Here is a 17,923-nt window from a genome sequence, read left to right on the forward strand (position 1 = left end):
GCTGTCCATTTCCTTGTGTTCCTCCTTGAGATGGTTCTATTCCTTCATTGGATTTCAGCTGTGTTTAATTAAACTGATAGGACTTGATTTGGAAAGGTGCACGCCTGTCTATATAAGACCTCACAGCTCACACTGCATGTCACACCAAATGAAAATCATGAGGTCAAAGGAACTGCCCAAGGAACTCAGAGACAGGATTGTGGCAAGGCACAGATCTGGCCATGGTTACAAAATAATTTCTGCAGTACTCAAGGTTCCTAAGAGCACAGTGGTATCCACAATTCTTAAATGGTAGAAGTTTGCGATCACCAGAACTATTTCTAGACTTGGCCGTCCAGCCAAACTGAGCAATCATGGGAGAAGAGCCTTGGTGAGAGAGGTAATGAAGAACCCCAAGATTACTGTGGCTGAGCTCCAGAAATGCAGTAGGGAGATAGCCGAAAGTTTAACAAAGTCAACTATCACTGCAGCCCTCCACCGGTCAGGCCTTTATGGCAGAGTGGCCCGACGGAAGCCTCTCCTGAGTGCAAGACATGAAAAACACAGAGTTTGCAAAAAAACACATGAAGGACTCCCAGACTAAGAGAAATAAGATTCTCTTGTCAGATGAAACGAACATAGAACTTGTTGGTGATAATTTAAAGCGGTATGTGTGGCGAAAACTAGACACTGCTCATCACCTGCCCAATACAATCCCAACAGTGAAACATGGTGGTGGCAGCATCATGCTATGGGGTGTTTTTCAACTGCAGGGACAGGATGACTGGTTGCAATTGAAGGAAAGATGAATGTGGCCAAGTACAGAAATATCCTGGAAGATAACCTCTTCCAGAGTCCTCTGGACCTCAGACTTGGCCAAAAGTTCACCTTCCAACAAGACAATGACCCTAAGCACACAGCTAAAATAACAAAGGAGTGGTTTAAGAACAACTCTGTGACCATTCTTGACTGTCCCAGCCAGAACCCTGCCCTCAACCCAATTGAGCATCTCTGGAGACCTGAAAATGGCTGTCCACCAACGTTCACCATCCAACCTGATGGAACTGGAGAGGATCTGCAAGGAAGAATGGCAGAGGATGCCCAAATCCAGGTGTGAAAAACTTGTTGGAGCTCTTCTCCCACGATTACTCAGTTTGGCTGGACAGCCAGGTCTAGGAATAATTACGGTGGTCCCAAACTTCTTCCATTTAAGGATTATGGTGACCACTGTGTTCTTAGGAACCTTGGGTACTGCAGAAATTCTGTTATAACCTTGGCCAGATCTGTGCCTTGCCACAATTCTGTCTCTGAGCTCCTCGGGCAGTTCCTTTGACTTCATGATTCTTGTTTGGTCTGACATGCAGTGTGAGCTGGGAGGTCTTATATAGACAGGTGTGTGCCTTTCCAAATCAAATCCTGTCAGTTTAATTAAACGCAGCTAGACTCCAATGAAGGAGTAGAACCATCTCAAGGAGGATCACAAGGAAATGGACAGCATGTGACTTACATATGAGTGTCTGAGCAAAGGGTCTGAATACTTATGACCATGTGATATTTCAATTTTTCTTGTTTAATAAATATGCAAAATTTCTACATTTCTGTATTGTTTTCCTGACAAGATGGGGTGCAGAGTGCACATTAACAAGAAAAAAATGAACTTTTTTTGAATTTACCAAATGGCTGCAATGAAACAAAGAGTGAAAAATTAAAAGGGATAGTGAATACTTTCCGTACCCCCTGTATATGCCACCAAAGTATAAGTTTTTAAGACAACTGAAATCTTAACATTAACTATTATTGTTACTATATTAATAACTATTATTTCTTCGCTGAGCATAGAATTAAATGACAACGTTTTGGCCTCCAAGGACCTTTATCAAAGTCAACATACAACTCGTGCTGTATATACTGTATGTGCACTAATTACAATATTTTATGTCCCATTAATTGGCACAGGATAGTATAAAAACTGTACGTTCTATATCACTCTCTGTATTTTTCTTCTTTTTTTGGCAGAGAAATGATGAAGAAGCCGTAGTGGACAGAGGAGGGACGCGCTCGCTTCTTAATACACAATTTGAGAAAGAAGATTTAGAAGGTAAGAGGAATGATCCTCCTTTGGTCTGGTTATAATGGAGGCAATACAGCAATCGTGTGTCTGACAAATCAGTGCCATCATGTCTCATTTCTTAAATTGGATATTGTCATTGAGAGATATTCACCAGTTATATGCTGCTTTGTAGCCTTAGGCTGCGCTCACATCATCTGTATTTTGCCGAAAAGCCGGATCCAGCAAAAATGCGTTTCACCTACATTAATTTACAATGGAATTGCGGCAAAATGCGGTTACATGCGGTCACGTGTGACGCACACTACCACATGTGGCTGCATCTTGCAGCGATTCCATTGCAAATTAATGTAGGTGAAACGCATTTGTGCCGGATCCGGCTTTCCGGCAAAATACCACTGATGTGAGCGCCGCCTTAGCTTAATGGGGTTGTTAACTAATCAGATAACTCCTGATTTTGGATATTTTTCCCAGTTAAAATTGAAACACATATACTTACCTCCAGTGCCTGCACTGTTTCAGTGGTGTCGGCACTCCTAGGGATCACGTGATTTTATGTCACACCAGCCAATCAGTGCTGGCTTTCCCCTCCCTGCCTTCAGACGTATCAAACATGAAAAGGAAGTGAGATAGCAGCCACAGCTCTGACTTACTCTTACTTTGAAAGGGAAGACAGTGCTGATTGGGCACAGGGCTTGCATGACGTAACAACATCATGTGAGCCCCGGGAGAGCGAGTGCTGACCCCACTGGAATGGCACTAGCACCAGAGGTGATTATAAGTGTTTTTATTTTTAATGGGGCATAAACACAGATTGAGAAGGTGTTAACCTAATAGTGGACACCCCCTTTAAAAGAAACCTGCCAGAATAGTCTATCCCCCCATCAAATCATTTGTATGACTGTGTAGCCCTTTGAAACAAAAGCAGGAGGATCTCTTAAAGAACCCAAAGCGATACTCCAGCAGAAAAAAAATCGTGCTTTGATTTTCTGTATGAATTTGTTTGGAAGTGCACTGAGACATGGCAATGCACTTACAGCAGGGAATATAGTGTAAGGCTGAGGAGCTGTAAGTGCATCGTCCCTCCCCAATACACTTAGAGACATATTTATACAGAACCACAAAATATTATTTCATGCTAATGGAGCATCACTTTGGATTCATAAAGGGATTAACTTGTTTATCTTTTAAAGGCCTGTACAGACATATACATGGTTTGGGGGTGTAGAAGATGCTGTCAGGTTCCCTTTAACCCCTTCAGCCCCCGGGCACTTTCCGTTTTTGCGTTTTTGTTTTTTGCTCCTTTTCTTCCAAGAGCCGTAACTTTTTTATTATTCCGTCAATCTTGCCATATGAGGGCTTGTTTTTTGCGGGACGAGTTGTACTTTTAAATGAAATCATAAGTTTTACCATATAGTGTACTGGAAAACGGCAAAAAAATTCCAAGTGCGGAAAAATTGCAAAAAAAGTGGGATCGTACAATAGTTTTTGGGATATTTTATTCACGGTGTTCACTATATGGTAAAACTGATGTCTGGGTGTGATGCCTCAGGTCGGTGCGAGTTTGTAGACACCAAACATGTATAGGTTTACTTGTATCTAAGGGGTTAAAAAAAATTCACAAGTTTGTCCAATAAAAGTGGCGCACGTTTTGCGCCATTTTCCGAAACACGTAGAGTTCTTATTTTTTGGGATCTATGGCTCAGTGATGGCTTATTTTTTGCGTCTCGAGCTGACGTTTATAATGGTACCATTTTTGCGCAGATGCTACGTTTTGATCGCCTGTTATTGCATTTTGCGCAAAACTTGCGGCGACCAAAAAACGTAATTTTGGCGTTTGGAATTTTTTTGCCACTACGCCGTTTACCAATCAGAATAATTGATTTTATATTTTGATAGATCGGGCATTTCTGAACGTGGCGATACCAAATATGTGTATATTTATTTATTTTTTAACCCTTTAATTTTCAATGGGGGGAAAGGGGGGTGATTTGAACTTTTAGGTTTTTTGTTTTTTTTTTTATTTTTTAAAACTTTTTTTTTTACTTTTTTTTTTATTTTACTAGTCCCCCTAGGGGGCTATAGCAATCAGCAATCCGATCGCTGATCGCTATCTGCTGATCACAGCAATACCGCTGTAATCAGCAGATTCACTCACTTTGGTTTTCCCTCTGCTCTCGGCCGAGGGAAAATGAAAGTGAAAGATCATAGCAGCAGGCGTCATCACATGACCCTGTGCTACGATGGCAACCACCGATAGTCACGTGATAACACACGTGACTTCCGGTGGGGGTGGCGGTAAGTAACAAACATGGCCGCGCGCATTTAAATCTTGCTGCCAGACTTTGGCAGCAAGATTTAAGGGGTTAATGGCCGCGGGTGGAAGCGATTCCACCCGCGGCTAGCAGGCACACATGTCAGCTGTTGAAAACAGCTGATATGTGTGCCGATCCACGCCGCCTGCCCGCGGCAGGGGGCGGGGCTTAACGGGACACGATCTATGACGGATAGATCCGTCCAAGGTCGTGAAGGGGTTAAACACTTATACAGTTGAAACCAGAAGTTTCCCTCCACTCTCTATAAAGACACATCTGCAGGTTTTTCCTCACTATCTAACATGAAATCAGATTAAACTTTTCCCGTTTTAGGTCAATTAGGAACCAAATTTATTTATATTTGCCAAATGCCAGAATAATGCCAGAATAATGAGAGAGAGAGACAGAAAGAGACAGACAGATAGAGAGATGGATAAAGAGACAGAGAGAGACAAACAGAGAGACAGGCCAAGAGACAAAGAGAGAGAATGTTTTAAGCCATTTTTATTACTTTCTGAAAAGTCAAAAGTTTCCATCCATTTCATTAGTATTTGGTCCCATTGCTCTTACACTACAGTGCCTACAAGTAGTATTCAACCCCCTGCAGATTTAGCAGGTTTACACATTCGGAATTAACTTGGCATTGTGACATTTGGACTGTAGATCAGCCTGGAAGTGTGAAATGCACTGCAGCAAAAAAGAATGTTATTTCTTTTTTTTTTTAAATTGTGAAAAGTTTATTCAACCCCTCAATCCACCAGAATTCTGTTTGGTTCCCCTAAAGTATTAAGAAGTATTTCAGGCACAAAGAACAATGAGCTTCACATGTTTGGATTAATTATCTCTTTTTCCAGACTTTCCTGACTAATTAAGACCCTCCCCAAACTTGTGAACAGCACTCATACTTGGTCAACATGGGAAAGACAAAGGAGCATTCCAAGGCCATCAGAGACAAGATCGTGGAGGGTCACAAGGCTGGCAAGGGGTACAAAACCCTTTCCAAGGAGTTGGGCCTACCTGTCTCCACTGTTGGGAGCATCATCCGGAAGTGGAAGGCTTATGGAACTACTGTTAGCCTTCCACGGCCTGGACAGCCTTTGAAAGTTTCCACCCGTGCTGAGGCCAGGCTTGTCCGAAGAGTCAAGGCTAACCCAAGGACAACAAGGAAGGAGCTCCGGGAAGATCTCATGGCAGTTGGGACATTGGTTTCAGTCAATACCATAAGTAACGTACTCCACCGCAATGGTCTCCGTTCCAGACGAGCCCGTAAGGTACCTTTACTTTCAAAGCATCATGTCAAGGCTCGTCTACAGTTTGCTCATGATCACTTGGAGGACTCTGAGACAGACTGGTTCAAGGTTCTCTGGTCTGATGAGACCAAGATCGAGATCTTTGGTGCCAACCACACACGTGACGTTCGGAGACTGGATGGCACTGCATACGACCCCAAGAATACCATCCCTACAGTCAAGCATGGTGGTGGCAGCATCATGCTGTGGGGCTGTTTCTCAGCCAAGGGACCTTGCCATCTGGTCCGCATCCATGGGAAGATGGATAGCACGGCCTACCTGGAGATTTTGGCCAAGAACCTCCGATCCTCCATCAAGGATCTTAAGATGGGTCGTCATTTCATCTTCCAACAAGACAACGACCCAAAGCACACAGCCAAGAAAACCAAGGCCTGGTTCAAGAGGGAAAAAGTCAAGGTGTTGCAGTGGCCTAGTCAGTCTCCTGACCTTAACCCAATTGAAAACTTGTGGAAGGAGCTCAAGATTAAAGTCCACATGAGACACCCAAAGAACCTAGATAACTTGGAGAAGATCTGCATGGAGGAGTGGACCAAGATAACTCCAGAGACCTGTGCCGGCCTGATCAGGTCTTATAAAAGACGATTATTAGCTGTAATTGCAAACAAGGGTTATTCCACAAAGTATTAAACCTGATTCTTAATTGACTTAAAATGGGAAATGTTTCTTCTAATTTCGTGTCAGATAGTGAGAAAAACCTGCAGATGTGTCTTTTTAGATAGTGTATGGAAACATTTGGTTTCAACTGTATGTATGGATGATGGCTGGAAACGTATAGTGCAAAACCTGCCTCCATAATATTGCTTAGGGCTGTGCAGGGAGTGGTATGGAAAAGATATCCCTTGTTTAGTAATATTTCATAACTGCATACAGGAGGGCAGGGACATAAACTAAGCACCAATGGGATGAGATTTGTTTGAGATGAATATATTTCATCCTGCCGTTTTTCGATATATTCCGTTGTGTTTACTGAACATTTTGAGTCATTTTCTTCTGTATCTTTTTGCATAAATGTTCTGGGCCATTAGAGTAAATTGCATGTGTGGTACATTATCTCTGACACATACTTGCAGTATAGAGACAGAAACAATGATCTTGTCAAACCCTATACAAATGGTCCTACTCCAAAATGACATATACAATTAGATGGAAATGTCAGGAGCATACGGCTGGGTAATAAACGACTAATTTTTGTGTGATTAAAATTACTTTTAACGTCCTGGACAAATTGTATTCATGACAGATACTTTTAGTCATTTGATGGTTTTCTTATCTGTTGTGTTTGAGTTGATTTCATTTATTACCTTTTATCACACATCCATAAGAATAGAAAACATACAAAGAACATAAGGGTATAAGCCATTTAAGTCTAGTGTAGGATTTTCATCCATAAGAATAGTGGGGAAACTCATGGCCAAAGACACTGATCTGCACAGGACTTGTAGAAGCGATAGTACAGCTCCTATTGAAATGTATGGGTTTCTATTGCTTTTTTTTATCATACATGTATGTGGCAAACTATTGTTATATATAATAATTACAATTCATGCAGTTTTCACCTTTGGACTTAATTCTGCAATTTGCATATAGTCGTTATCTATATAAAAAGTAAAGTAATTTTGTACAAACATTGCTTTCCTGATTTTATACTGTATTAGACTGCAGAGCTGCATTTATAGTTCTGCTGTCACGGGGACCGGATGACAGGACCAGGACACCTAGGCTGACCCTCAGACTGGGGGCCCTGCTCTGTCTCTTAGCTCAGAGGTACTCTTGATGGTAACCATGTCCGAGCCCCCAGCATGACCCTAACTCTTGTTCAAAACCCTGATGTAACTCCCATCCCCGTCCTCCACCCAAAGGGTGAGCCAAGACCATAGTGACAAACCCCACAACTGAACAAAACAAAACTCATACATATGGCAATCAAACACAAAGGAGCGAGTATACACACACAGGGGAAAATAACATAAAAGGGTGGAAGGAAACAGACAACCAGGAACCTTCCACACCACAGACTGTTTGAAGTGAACACCAAGACTGCAGCCAGCACAGCAACTTGCAGAGAGGGCTCCACCAGCTCCTTCCACCTCCAGGCCAAGCATCCAAATCAGATCGGAGACTAATAGGCGCCCTCTGCTGAAAGCAGAGGGTATATATAGGGACTGGGAGTGGTCCAAATTGGAAACACCTGAGAAGGTGATGAGTTGCTTGCTGGCAAGGAATACTGATGTTAACCATCGCCAAAGGAAAGGGAATACATTTAATGTAATTTAATCTCCTCTCATCAGCTCAGAGTCAATTGCAAATAAAGAGAGAGCGCATGCAGATGGGAAAACTAGTGAAAATGCAGAATCCAAGTCATATAATGGTCAGAAACCGTTTTATTCCTCATATGACACCGTATCTGAGAAGTTACTTGAAAGTATAATTCCCCTTTAAACACTGTTGTTCTTATGTGTTGACCTATTGCAATATAATCATTATTAATTACATTATATGTTTAAGTGTAAACGGTCCATTGAGACCGACGATGCTTCTCTGCATCATTGGAAGGAAAAACATAGCTTGGTAACCACGACCATCTGTCAGCATGTCCTAGATTCTCTATTATTGCAAAATCTTCTCAGCTTATATTTCTACTATGATGCTCTATACAAAACTCGACTGAAGTAACCGTACCTCATCCCCCTAATTCTGTAATGTAAGCGCTAATACACATAACGTCCGCAGATTATCTAGGCTGCGGGATGAAATGGTCGTGTCGTGACTACTTTGGGTTTCGCTGATTTTTAAGCATCTAGTAAAACATAAAAAGGACATTTCTTGTATCAAAACATTAGTACTGGAAACATTAATTTAAAGGTAACCTGTTATCAGGTTTTTCCCTTATGAGCTGCGGCCACCACCATTGAGCTTTTATATACAACACTCTAGAATACTGTATATAAGAGCCCCGGCCGCTCTGTGTAATATTAAAAAACAACAACTATATAATACTCACCTAGGGGGCGGTCCGGCGTCTCCTCTCAGTAGTTGTCCTTCTGCCCAGCCCCGTTTGCATGACGCATCTACGTCATTCACAGAGAGGCCTCCATTACACTCCGGCGCATGCGCACTTTGATCTATCTGGCTGAGGGCAAAGCAAAGTACTGTAGTGTGCAGGAGTGAGAAAGGTCAAAGACCGCCCGCGCATGCGCACTACAATGCTTTGATCTGTCCTCAGCCGAGCAGATGAAAGTGCGCATGCGCCGGAGCGCAAAGGCGTCCGCTCTGTGAATGATGTAGGATGCGTCATGCATACGGGGCTGGGAAGGAGGAAGGTGACTGCACGAGATGGAGCAGGTGCTGAACCAAGAGCAGCGACCCCCATTGGACCGGACCGCCCCCTAGGTGAGTATAATAAAGGTGTTTTTTTACGTTCTACGGAGCGGAATTTTGTATATAAGAGCTCACTGGTGGTGGCCACAGCTCATAAGGAAAAAAACTGGTGACAGGTTCCCTTTAACATAACCACGTAGCAAAGCACCTGGGCTGCATTTAGCTATGGGCAAAGTAGGCTACTGCATAAAGGGGGCCCTGGAGAAAGGTGGCGGGTCTCACTCAAGGGAATACATGACTACATTATATATTCATATTTACATAATGTGTGTAAATTTACAAACTTAGTGTTGCTAGCATGATTCATTGGTATTATTTCCCCACCCTTCTCTCCTAATATCCCTATTGGTCAGTATAAGTTCAAGCTCATGGTCCTATTAAGTATGAGGAGGATTTTTTTAATTTTAATAAGCAAAAAATGAGACCAGATGCAATAGAGATTAGCAGTAGGGATGATTGAATACCTCAAATATTCGGCTTCGCGAATATTTGCTGAATATGTCGCCGCTATTCGACTATTCGCGAATATTTTCGATGCGCAATGTGAGTCTATGGGAAACCCGAATAACAACTATTCGGAACTATTCGGGCTTCCCAAGACTTACATTGCGCATTGAATATTCGCATAGCGGTGACCTATTAGTCGGATATTCGCGAAGCTGAATATTTGAGGTATTCGATCATCCCTAATTAGCAGTACTGGTGCCAAATTTGGAATACTGAATAGGCATTAGGAGAAAGTACAGTTTCCCCCATCCCCTAGTATTTCATTGCTGTCATCATGTTGCAACAAAATGAAAGGGATTTCACAGAATAGGACATCCTGAACATAAGAACCCCTTCTTAAAAAACAGCATTTCATAATAGGGTATATGAAAATGGGTGCATTTTCATATACCCTATTATGAAATGCTGTTTTATAAGAAGGGGCTCTTATGTTGAGGATTCTCATCTTTTAGCTGGAGAAGAGAACAATTGTAAAAAGCGTCTTAAGCTTTAGAGGACCTTTCCCACATTGCATTACAGAGACAGCTCATTCAATTGAATAAGCACTGTGTAATGCTTCATGTCCCCTGAGGGGGCGCTGCAGGAAAAAGGAACACTTTCCTGCATAAATTACAGCTGATCACTTGTGGTTCCAGCAAAATGACCATTCCAGTTTGTTATAAAGAAACCTTTTGCAAGGGTATCCTGTCCTTGGGAGACCTGTGACAGGTTTGTGCTCCAAATCTCACATTGCCTTGTGAGACTCTGGGTTTTAAAGATATTTGCTTCTTTTTGGTTCAGCAAGGGTTAAGGAACCTTTCTTTGCTGGTAGATTTTTGTCACTTCTATTTCAGGTACAGCCGGTTTGTAACCATTACCCTTCCCTTTAAATAGTCACATGCTCCGTCACCTGATGCCGTTATAGAATTGCATTCATTCTGAACTGTCCACCGATGCAGGAGGAATCCTGTTGAAGCTCTAGGAGCCATTCCACTTGCAGTCCTGGTGTTTGGCTGCAATAGTTGGTGCATATCCAACGTCTCACTCCAATCCAATGTCTCTCCTTCAACATAATGTTCAATGTGATCAAGAACATATAGTTGTTCGAAACGCGTCATTTGGCCACGTTTTAATCTGGAGATGCCTTAATCTTTTTCACTATTGTATTTTTAACGTAATGGAATAAAGCAAGAAGTTAATTTTATCATTGCTGGATTCAAACTCCTTTTTTCCTGTGCTTCTACGTGGATACCGGCCACAGGATCCGTGCATTGTTTCTACATACATTGGCTACTGTGAGGAGACGTCCATGTGGTGAGCTGATATTTATCTTTTTTCCTCATACTGGAGAATCGATGAATTTCAGCTAAAGCAATAGCAGACATCATGGGGATTTCCCATGAACGTGTTTGTGTTATTATCCATGAACATTTGGACATGAGGAAGCGATCTGAAAAGTGGGTGCTCAAATGTTTGACAACAGATCAGAGACGCATGCGAGTGAAAACTTCCCGGTCCATTTGTCAGTGTTTCCGGACTAATAAGAACTTCCTGGATGGACTAGTCACTATGGATGAGACCTGGATTTATTTGTATGACCCTGAAAACAAGGAGCAGTCAAAAGAGTGGAGGTACAATGGTTCTCCTAATCCAAAGAAGTTCAGGGTGCAAAAATCAGCGATGACGGCATCTGTGTTTTGGGATAAGGAGGGCGTGCTGCTAGTGGACTACCTTTAAAAGGGTTCCACCATCAATGCAATGTATTACACTGAACTTTTTGACCTATTGAAGGCAGCTCTGAAGGCCAAAAGGTGCGGCAAGCTGTCCAAAGGAATCTTGTTCCTGCAAGACAACGCCTCAACTCACACTGCACAAGCGACCACGGCAAAACTGGCAGAAGTGGGATTCCAGCTGGTGACCACCCACCTTATTCACCAGATCTAGCTCCAACTATCATCTGTTTCCAAATCTGAAGAAACACCTCAAGGTACCAAATTTCACACCATTTCTGATGCCATGGCTGCTACGGATGCCTGGTTTGAGCCACAACGGAAATACTTTTTTTTGCTAGGCTTACAGAACATGGAATACAGATTGTAAGAAGTGTGTTGTCATCAGTGGAGAGTATGTGGAATAAATGTAAAGTTTTATCATCATCTCGTTTCTTTCTGGGTAAAGCCAAAGACTTATCAGCAACCCCTTGTACGTCAGTTTTATACTCTGTGCCCAGAGATATTTCATTAGCTTCCAAAAATCTGTACGGAGCATCATTTTGGATTACTGTAGCAATGTAATAGGCTTGGGCAAAAACCCGAAACAACTCTCTCTGCCTGCAAACGTTATAAACGTGATGTGACAATAGCTCATTGCATTTCTCTATAGCCTCGGAGACTGATGCTAGGTTAATACAATCTGCATTGCATCATGTTTTACATGACAGTTCATACTCGTTCAGTAGAAATGAAAGTTATAGGGGTGGTCCAGGTCCGTAACTAACATTCATTTATAAACCTAAATCTCTAACTATTCAATCTTACATAGTTTAATTAAAAAGTCCCTATTGCTCCCTATGATGTCAAGTGATGACATTAGTTAGTGTCATTGTGTAGACATGACTGCATGATGTATGAAATTATATAGGTAGTCTCCTCTCAGACATTTATGACATAGATATCCATAGGTTTCACCATAAATGTCTGACAGATCTGTGTGCCATTGTTGGTACTCGCATCTTTCTCAAGAATGCCGTGCAGGAGAATATACTAAACCGGAAGGATCCAATATCAAATTCATATGCAACTGGTCTCCCCCCCCCCCCTTAAAAAAAATACAAAAAAAAGATCCTACTGCTTCCACTTGCTGTGTATTCAGCTTTTTAACCACTCCAAAAATGTAATTATGCCATTTTTTCTCTTGAGAAAGTTCCCAAAAAGCAAAACTGATGTCACTAATGTCTCCTGTCCTGGGGAGATGTGATAGGTTTGGGATCTGAGTCTCTCATTGCCTTGTGAGACTCTGGATATGAAATGTATTTTCTTTCTTTTAGTGCAGTTTGGGTTAGGGACTCTTTCCTTGCTGGTAGTTTCTAGTTAGTTCATCTCAGGTGCAACCGATTTGGGAACACTCCCATTGCCTTTAAATAGTCACATGGCCCATCACTTGTTGCTTTTTATAGAAAGAGAAATCATTCTGAACTGACCACCATTGAAGGAGGAAGCCTTTTGAAGCTCTTGGAGCCATGTCACTTGCAGCCCTGGTGTTAGGCTGCAGCAGTGACATTTCTGATCTCTTGTCTCCTGCAGCCCTGGTGTATGTCTGCAACAGTTGGTGAATATCCTTTTGTCTATGTCCTCCTGTCTGTCTTCCTTCCCTTGTGTTTGATTACAATAGTGGTGATGTTTAGTGCACTCACCAGTTTTTGCACTAGTCAGAGTGAGTGGAGGAACAGCTAGGGACTAGGCATGTGACGGCGATGGGGGGAAAGACCCACTTAAGAATGTTAGGGAGCTCAGGGTGCAGACTCAGGTTAGTGTCAGGTGGACACCCGTCTCCTCTACCCTTTTCCATCCCCTGTTGTAAGGGGGATTAGGGTTAGGCCCACCCTTGCATTTGTACCCGGCACACCACTGTCACTTTCATTGTCTGGTTCTGTGTGGTTTTGCCACCAGGTGGCAGGGCTGCAGTTCACTTCTTCTGGCACCTGGGTAGGCAGGGAGGAGTAAAAACAGGATAGGGGTATACTTAGGAAGGGTAGGGTTTAGACAGGAGGAGAGTCCCCAGGATGGAGTAGCTGTAACCGTTCCACAACGATAATGCGGACCCAATGGGTCAAATCTGCAACCGGGATACACGGGATCCGGAAATGGATTGTTCCAACTGCGTCCCCCAGGAGCGGAGTATAGTCTACGGTTGGGGCAGGCATCTGGATTCCTGAAGCGTACAGTCAAATAAGTCATCTGCGATATTGAGGTCAGGTGCGCCCTCGAGCTGTAGGGTATGCCTGATCCTGACTAGGGCAGTGGTACCGAGGAGGATAATGCTATAAGGCCCCTTCTAAGTGCAAGCATCCCTGTGGGTAGGAAGAAGGACCTAGGAGATTACATGATCCGGTGCATGCCAGAATGACGTACAGCAGAGGACTGAGAGGCCTAGTGGTGACTATCGGAGCCCAGGTGCCAGGAAGACAGACTGCCACTAAAAGTGAATGTATATCTGGTACAGAAAGAACCCCCATGGGAGGAAAGCCGGTGCCGTGAGTGACGGAGCAAAGACATACTGGAGACTGGAATGTATGCAAATAAATTTGGACTGCTGGTTTACTGTTGAAACTGATTCTGGACTCTATTTTCTTATTGTGTGGATGCCGCAGGAGATCTGTTCCGGGGTTTGTCCTGTTAGTGGTTTGGTGACAGGGAGGTGAGGGGTTAACTGCAGGGTGTGCTGAGTCCTTTAGTTCCCTGAGCTGCCACGGCTACACCTGAGGCCTGCCCCGTACCAACCACCACACTGTTGTAACCTTTGTGTTGCGCCATGCACCAGACACCCGCTTGTCCGAGCGTGACAACTGGTCCCCATTCAAGTCATGACAACACTTTTGGTTCTAATATTTCCTTTTTTTTGCATATCTTCTATAGCAGTAACATTTTTTGCAGTATTCATCACTCTACTACCAATACACCTGTCTATATTTTTTCATTTGTATGTCCTTGAAGCAAGGGAAACCCATGCAGACAAGTGTTATTGAGCAAATGCCGTCCTTGGTTGGCTCCAAACCCCAACACCCTAGTGCTAAAATAACAGTACTAACCTCTGAGCCACCATACTGCCCCCTATAGTTTGAAAGTATATGTGCCGCCCAGGGCTATGGGGTACTCGGTCCCGGGCAGTGTACTTCTGTAATGTGTCACTGGGTGGCCATTGCCAGGGTCCATGACCCTGGGGGTCGCTTTTAAAAGGGGATTATATACAAAGGAATGTTCAATAAAGTTTATGTTGTGACGCCACTTGCGGGTTGCGGTTATGGTGATGGAACCGCCGCTGCACAGTCATTCCACTGGGGCTGATGTGATGGCTGCTTGGGTGTTGGACCCTCCACAAAAAGGGCCCGGGCCCCAGGGGATAGGTGATGGCGTTACTCGCGGGAATAAGGTAGGCCACACGAGTGTTGCTGTTTAACTGGTTCTCTTTACTCACGGTAGATGGTCACTGGTACCCAGAGGAAGGCTGGTATTCACGTCTGGTTCCCTTAGTCTCAGTGCCGGTTGGTGACCTGGTGGCTTCTCTCCCCTGCACCTTTCTCAAGTTGGAGGGACCCTGTGGCTTGGAGCGTCTGGGGGTCCCCTCCTGTTTGTCTCTCAGTCTCTGGTCCACACGGCGGGCAGTGTGAACCCTGTAGGGTCGGTGTTCCGTTCCGGTCCCTGGTTCTCCCATTACTGCTGGTACCCCCGGACTTCTAAGGTCAGTAAGGTCCTGGATGGTCCCCTCACTGTGCAGGTGTTTGTCAAGTAGCCTGAAGAGTTCGCCTGACCTAGGGCCCTGTGGCCTGTTGGTGCTATGGTTCTTCGCCGTACTCCTCGGGCAACCACACGCCTGGGCCCTCAGGTCCCCGTTACACTCCCGTGTCAGAGTAGTTGCGTCCTTCTCCTCTCACTTCCAAATGTTTGTCCCCTCCCACCTGGTCATTGTCTAGTGGACTGGATCGGCTCCACCCCTGGGTGGCCATCCATTGGGTCCATGTAAAGTCTGTCACCAGTCTGTGTGGATGGGGGAAAACTGGGATTACAATGTGTTTTGCTGTTACCGGCACTGGTCTTCCAGGTCCCTGGGGGTAGGCCCTGCATCTTTGGTTGGATGCAGTACCTTGTAGTGCCCTGATGGGTTCAGGGGCGCTACATATAAACTGCAAAGGAAAGAGGCATTTTCTTAAGGAAATGTGTTCTGAATTGTTGTGATCTTTTTTGTATCGGACAGCAGATGTGATGTTAAATGGGCTAATATAGGAAAAGGACTTTCCTTTAGGTTTCTGTTAGGCTAGGTTCGCACACTGCGTCTTTTTGACGCTGCGTTTTTGTGCATTTTTGGCCGCTAAAAACGCACAAAAACGCACCTGCGTCGAAAAAACGCGGTAAAAACGCACACGTTTTGCCGCGATTTGGTGCGTTTTTTTGCTGCGTTTTGCTGCGTTTTTGCTCACTGCGTCCTTATGCAATTTTTATCAGTGAACAAAAAAAAAAAGGTCTGATGTCATTTCCTTCTTCAATGTGTTCTTCATTCTCCACTAGTGTATGCAGAAGAGAAGACAGCTGCAGAACTACAAGGCTCAGCATACTCCATCCAATAGTGTATGCAGGAGAGCAGACAGCAGCTGCAGAACTACAAGGCTCAGCATGCTCCATCCAGGACTGTATGCTTGAGGGAGAGTCAGGGGGAGCAGACCTACAAGGCTCAGCATCCTCCATCCAATAGTGTATGCAGGAGAGCAGACAGCAGCTGTCGAACTACAAGGCTCAGCATCCTCCTTCCAGGACTGTATGCAGGATTTCTTTGCCCCCCCAAACAAAAAAAATGACGTGGGCTTCGCCATATTTTTGTATGCTAGCCGGGTACAGCAGGCAGGTACGGGCTGCCCCCAACCCCCAGCTGCCTATTTGTACCCGGCTGGCAACCAAAAATATAGGGAAGCCCTTTTTTTTTTAAATTATTTCATGAATTTCATGAAATAATTTTAAAAAAAAATGACGTGAGCTTCGCCCAATTTTTGAGTCCAGCCGGGTACAACTAGGCAGCTGGGGATTGGAATCCACAGTGCAGGGTGCCAATGCTTTCTGGGCACCCCCGCTGTGAATTGCAGTCCCGCAGCCACCCCAGAAAATGGCGCTTTCATAGAAGCGCCATCTTCTGGCGCTGTATCCAACTCTTCCAGCTGCCCTGATGCCGGGTGGCTCGCTGGGTAATAATGGGGTTAGGGATAGCTGTATAGCTGGCCCTAAGCCCGAAATTCATGGTGTCACGCCAATATTAGACATGGCCACCATGAATTTCTAGTAAAGATAAAAAAAAACACAACACACAGAAAAATATTTTTATTAGAAATAAAACACAACACAATTAGTGACTCCATCTTTATTGAAATAAAGAACCCCCCCTCCGCAGTAATACTGGGTCAGGGTCCCGCGCCGCCCAATCCGGATCCAATATCATCTGATCGGTTTGCTGGAAGGCAAAGCTATCAGATGATGTGTCAGGATCAAGTGCCTGAATCCCATCACACATCAGCTGATTGTATAAAAGCCGATTATACAATCAGCTGATGCATGACGGCGTGGGACCCTGACCCAGGATTACTGCGGAGGGAGGTGCTTTATTTCAATAAAGATGGAGTCACTAATTGTGTTGTGTTTTATTTCTAATAAAAATATTTTTCTGTGTGTTGTGTTTTTTTTTATCTTTACTAGAAATTCATGGTGGCCATGTCTAATATTGGCATGACACCATGAATTTCGGGCTTAGGGCCAGCTATACAGCTAGCCCTAACCCCAATTATTACCCAGCGAGCCACCCAGCATCAGGGCAGCTGGAAGAGTTGGATACAGCGCCAGAAGATGGCGCTTCTATGAAAGCGCCATTTTCTGGGGTGGCTGCGGGACTGCAATTCACAGTGAGGGTGCCCAGAAAGCATGGGCACCCTGCACTGTGGATTCCAATCCCCAGCTGCCTAGTTGTACCCGGCTGGACACAAAAATTAGGCGAAGCTCACGTCATTTTTTTTTTAATTATTTCATGAAATTCATGAAATAATTAAAAAAAAAGGGCTTCTCTATATTTTTGGTTCCCAGCCGGGTACAAATAGGCAGCTGGGGGTTGGGGGCAGCCCGTACCTGCCTGCTGTACCCGGCTAGCATACAAAAATATGGCGAAGCCCATGTCATTTTTTTTTTTGGGGGGGGGGGCAAAGAAATACAGTCCTGGAAGGAGGATGCTGAGCCTTGTAGTTCGACAGCTGCTGTCTGCTCTCCTGCATACACTATTGGATGGAGGATGCTGAGCCTTGCAGTTCTGCAGCTGCTGTCTGCTCTCCTGCATACACTATTGGATGGAGGATGCTAAGCCTTGTAGGTCTGCTCCCCCTGACTCTCCCTCCAGCATACAGTCCTGGATGGAGCATGCTGAGCCTTGTAGTTCTGCAGCTGCTGTCTGCTCTCCTGCATGCACTATTGGATGGAGTATGCTGAGACTTGTAGTTCTGCAGCTGTCTGCTCTCCTGCATACATTAGTGGAGAATGAAGAACATATTGAAGAAGGAAATGACATCAGACCTTTTTTTTTTTTGTTCACTGGTAAAAAACGCATAAAGACGCAGTGAGCAAAAACGCAGCAAAATGCAGCAA

At 44.2% G+C, this 17,923-nt stretch overlaps 1 protein-coding gene across 2 annotated transcripts in view; it reads left to right on the top strand.

The window, feature by feature from the left end:
• The window catches only part of SLC4A10 (solute carrier family 4 member 10), a 312,704-nt gene that overhangs the window by 75,241 nt on the left and 219,540 nt on the right, over window positions 1-17,923 (top strand). For both annotated transcript variants that reach the window (XM_075317262.1, XM_075317263.1), the window contains exon 2: window positions 1,996-2,077. In XM_075317262.1, coding sequence (XP_075173377.1) covers window positions 1,996-2,077 — 82 coding nt within the window. The remainder of the gene's footprint in view (window positions 1-1,995; window positions 2,078-17,923) is intronic.

The sequence above is a fragment of the Anomaloglossus baeobatrachus genome, chromosome 7 (genome assembly GCF_048569485.1).
Source record: "Anomaloglossus baeobatrachus isolate aAnoBae1 chromosome 7, aAnoBae1.hap1, whole genome shotgun sequence".
Classification (NCBI taxonomy): Eukaryota; Metazoa; Chordata; class Amphibia; order Anura; family Aromobatidae; genus Anomaloglossus; species Anomaloglossus baeobatrachus.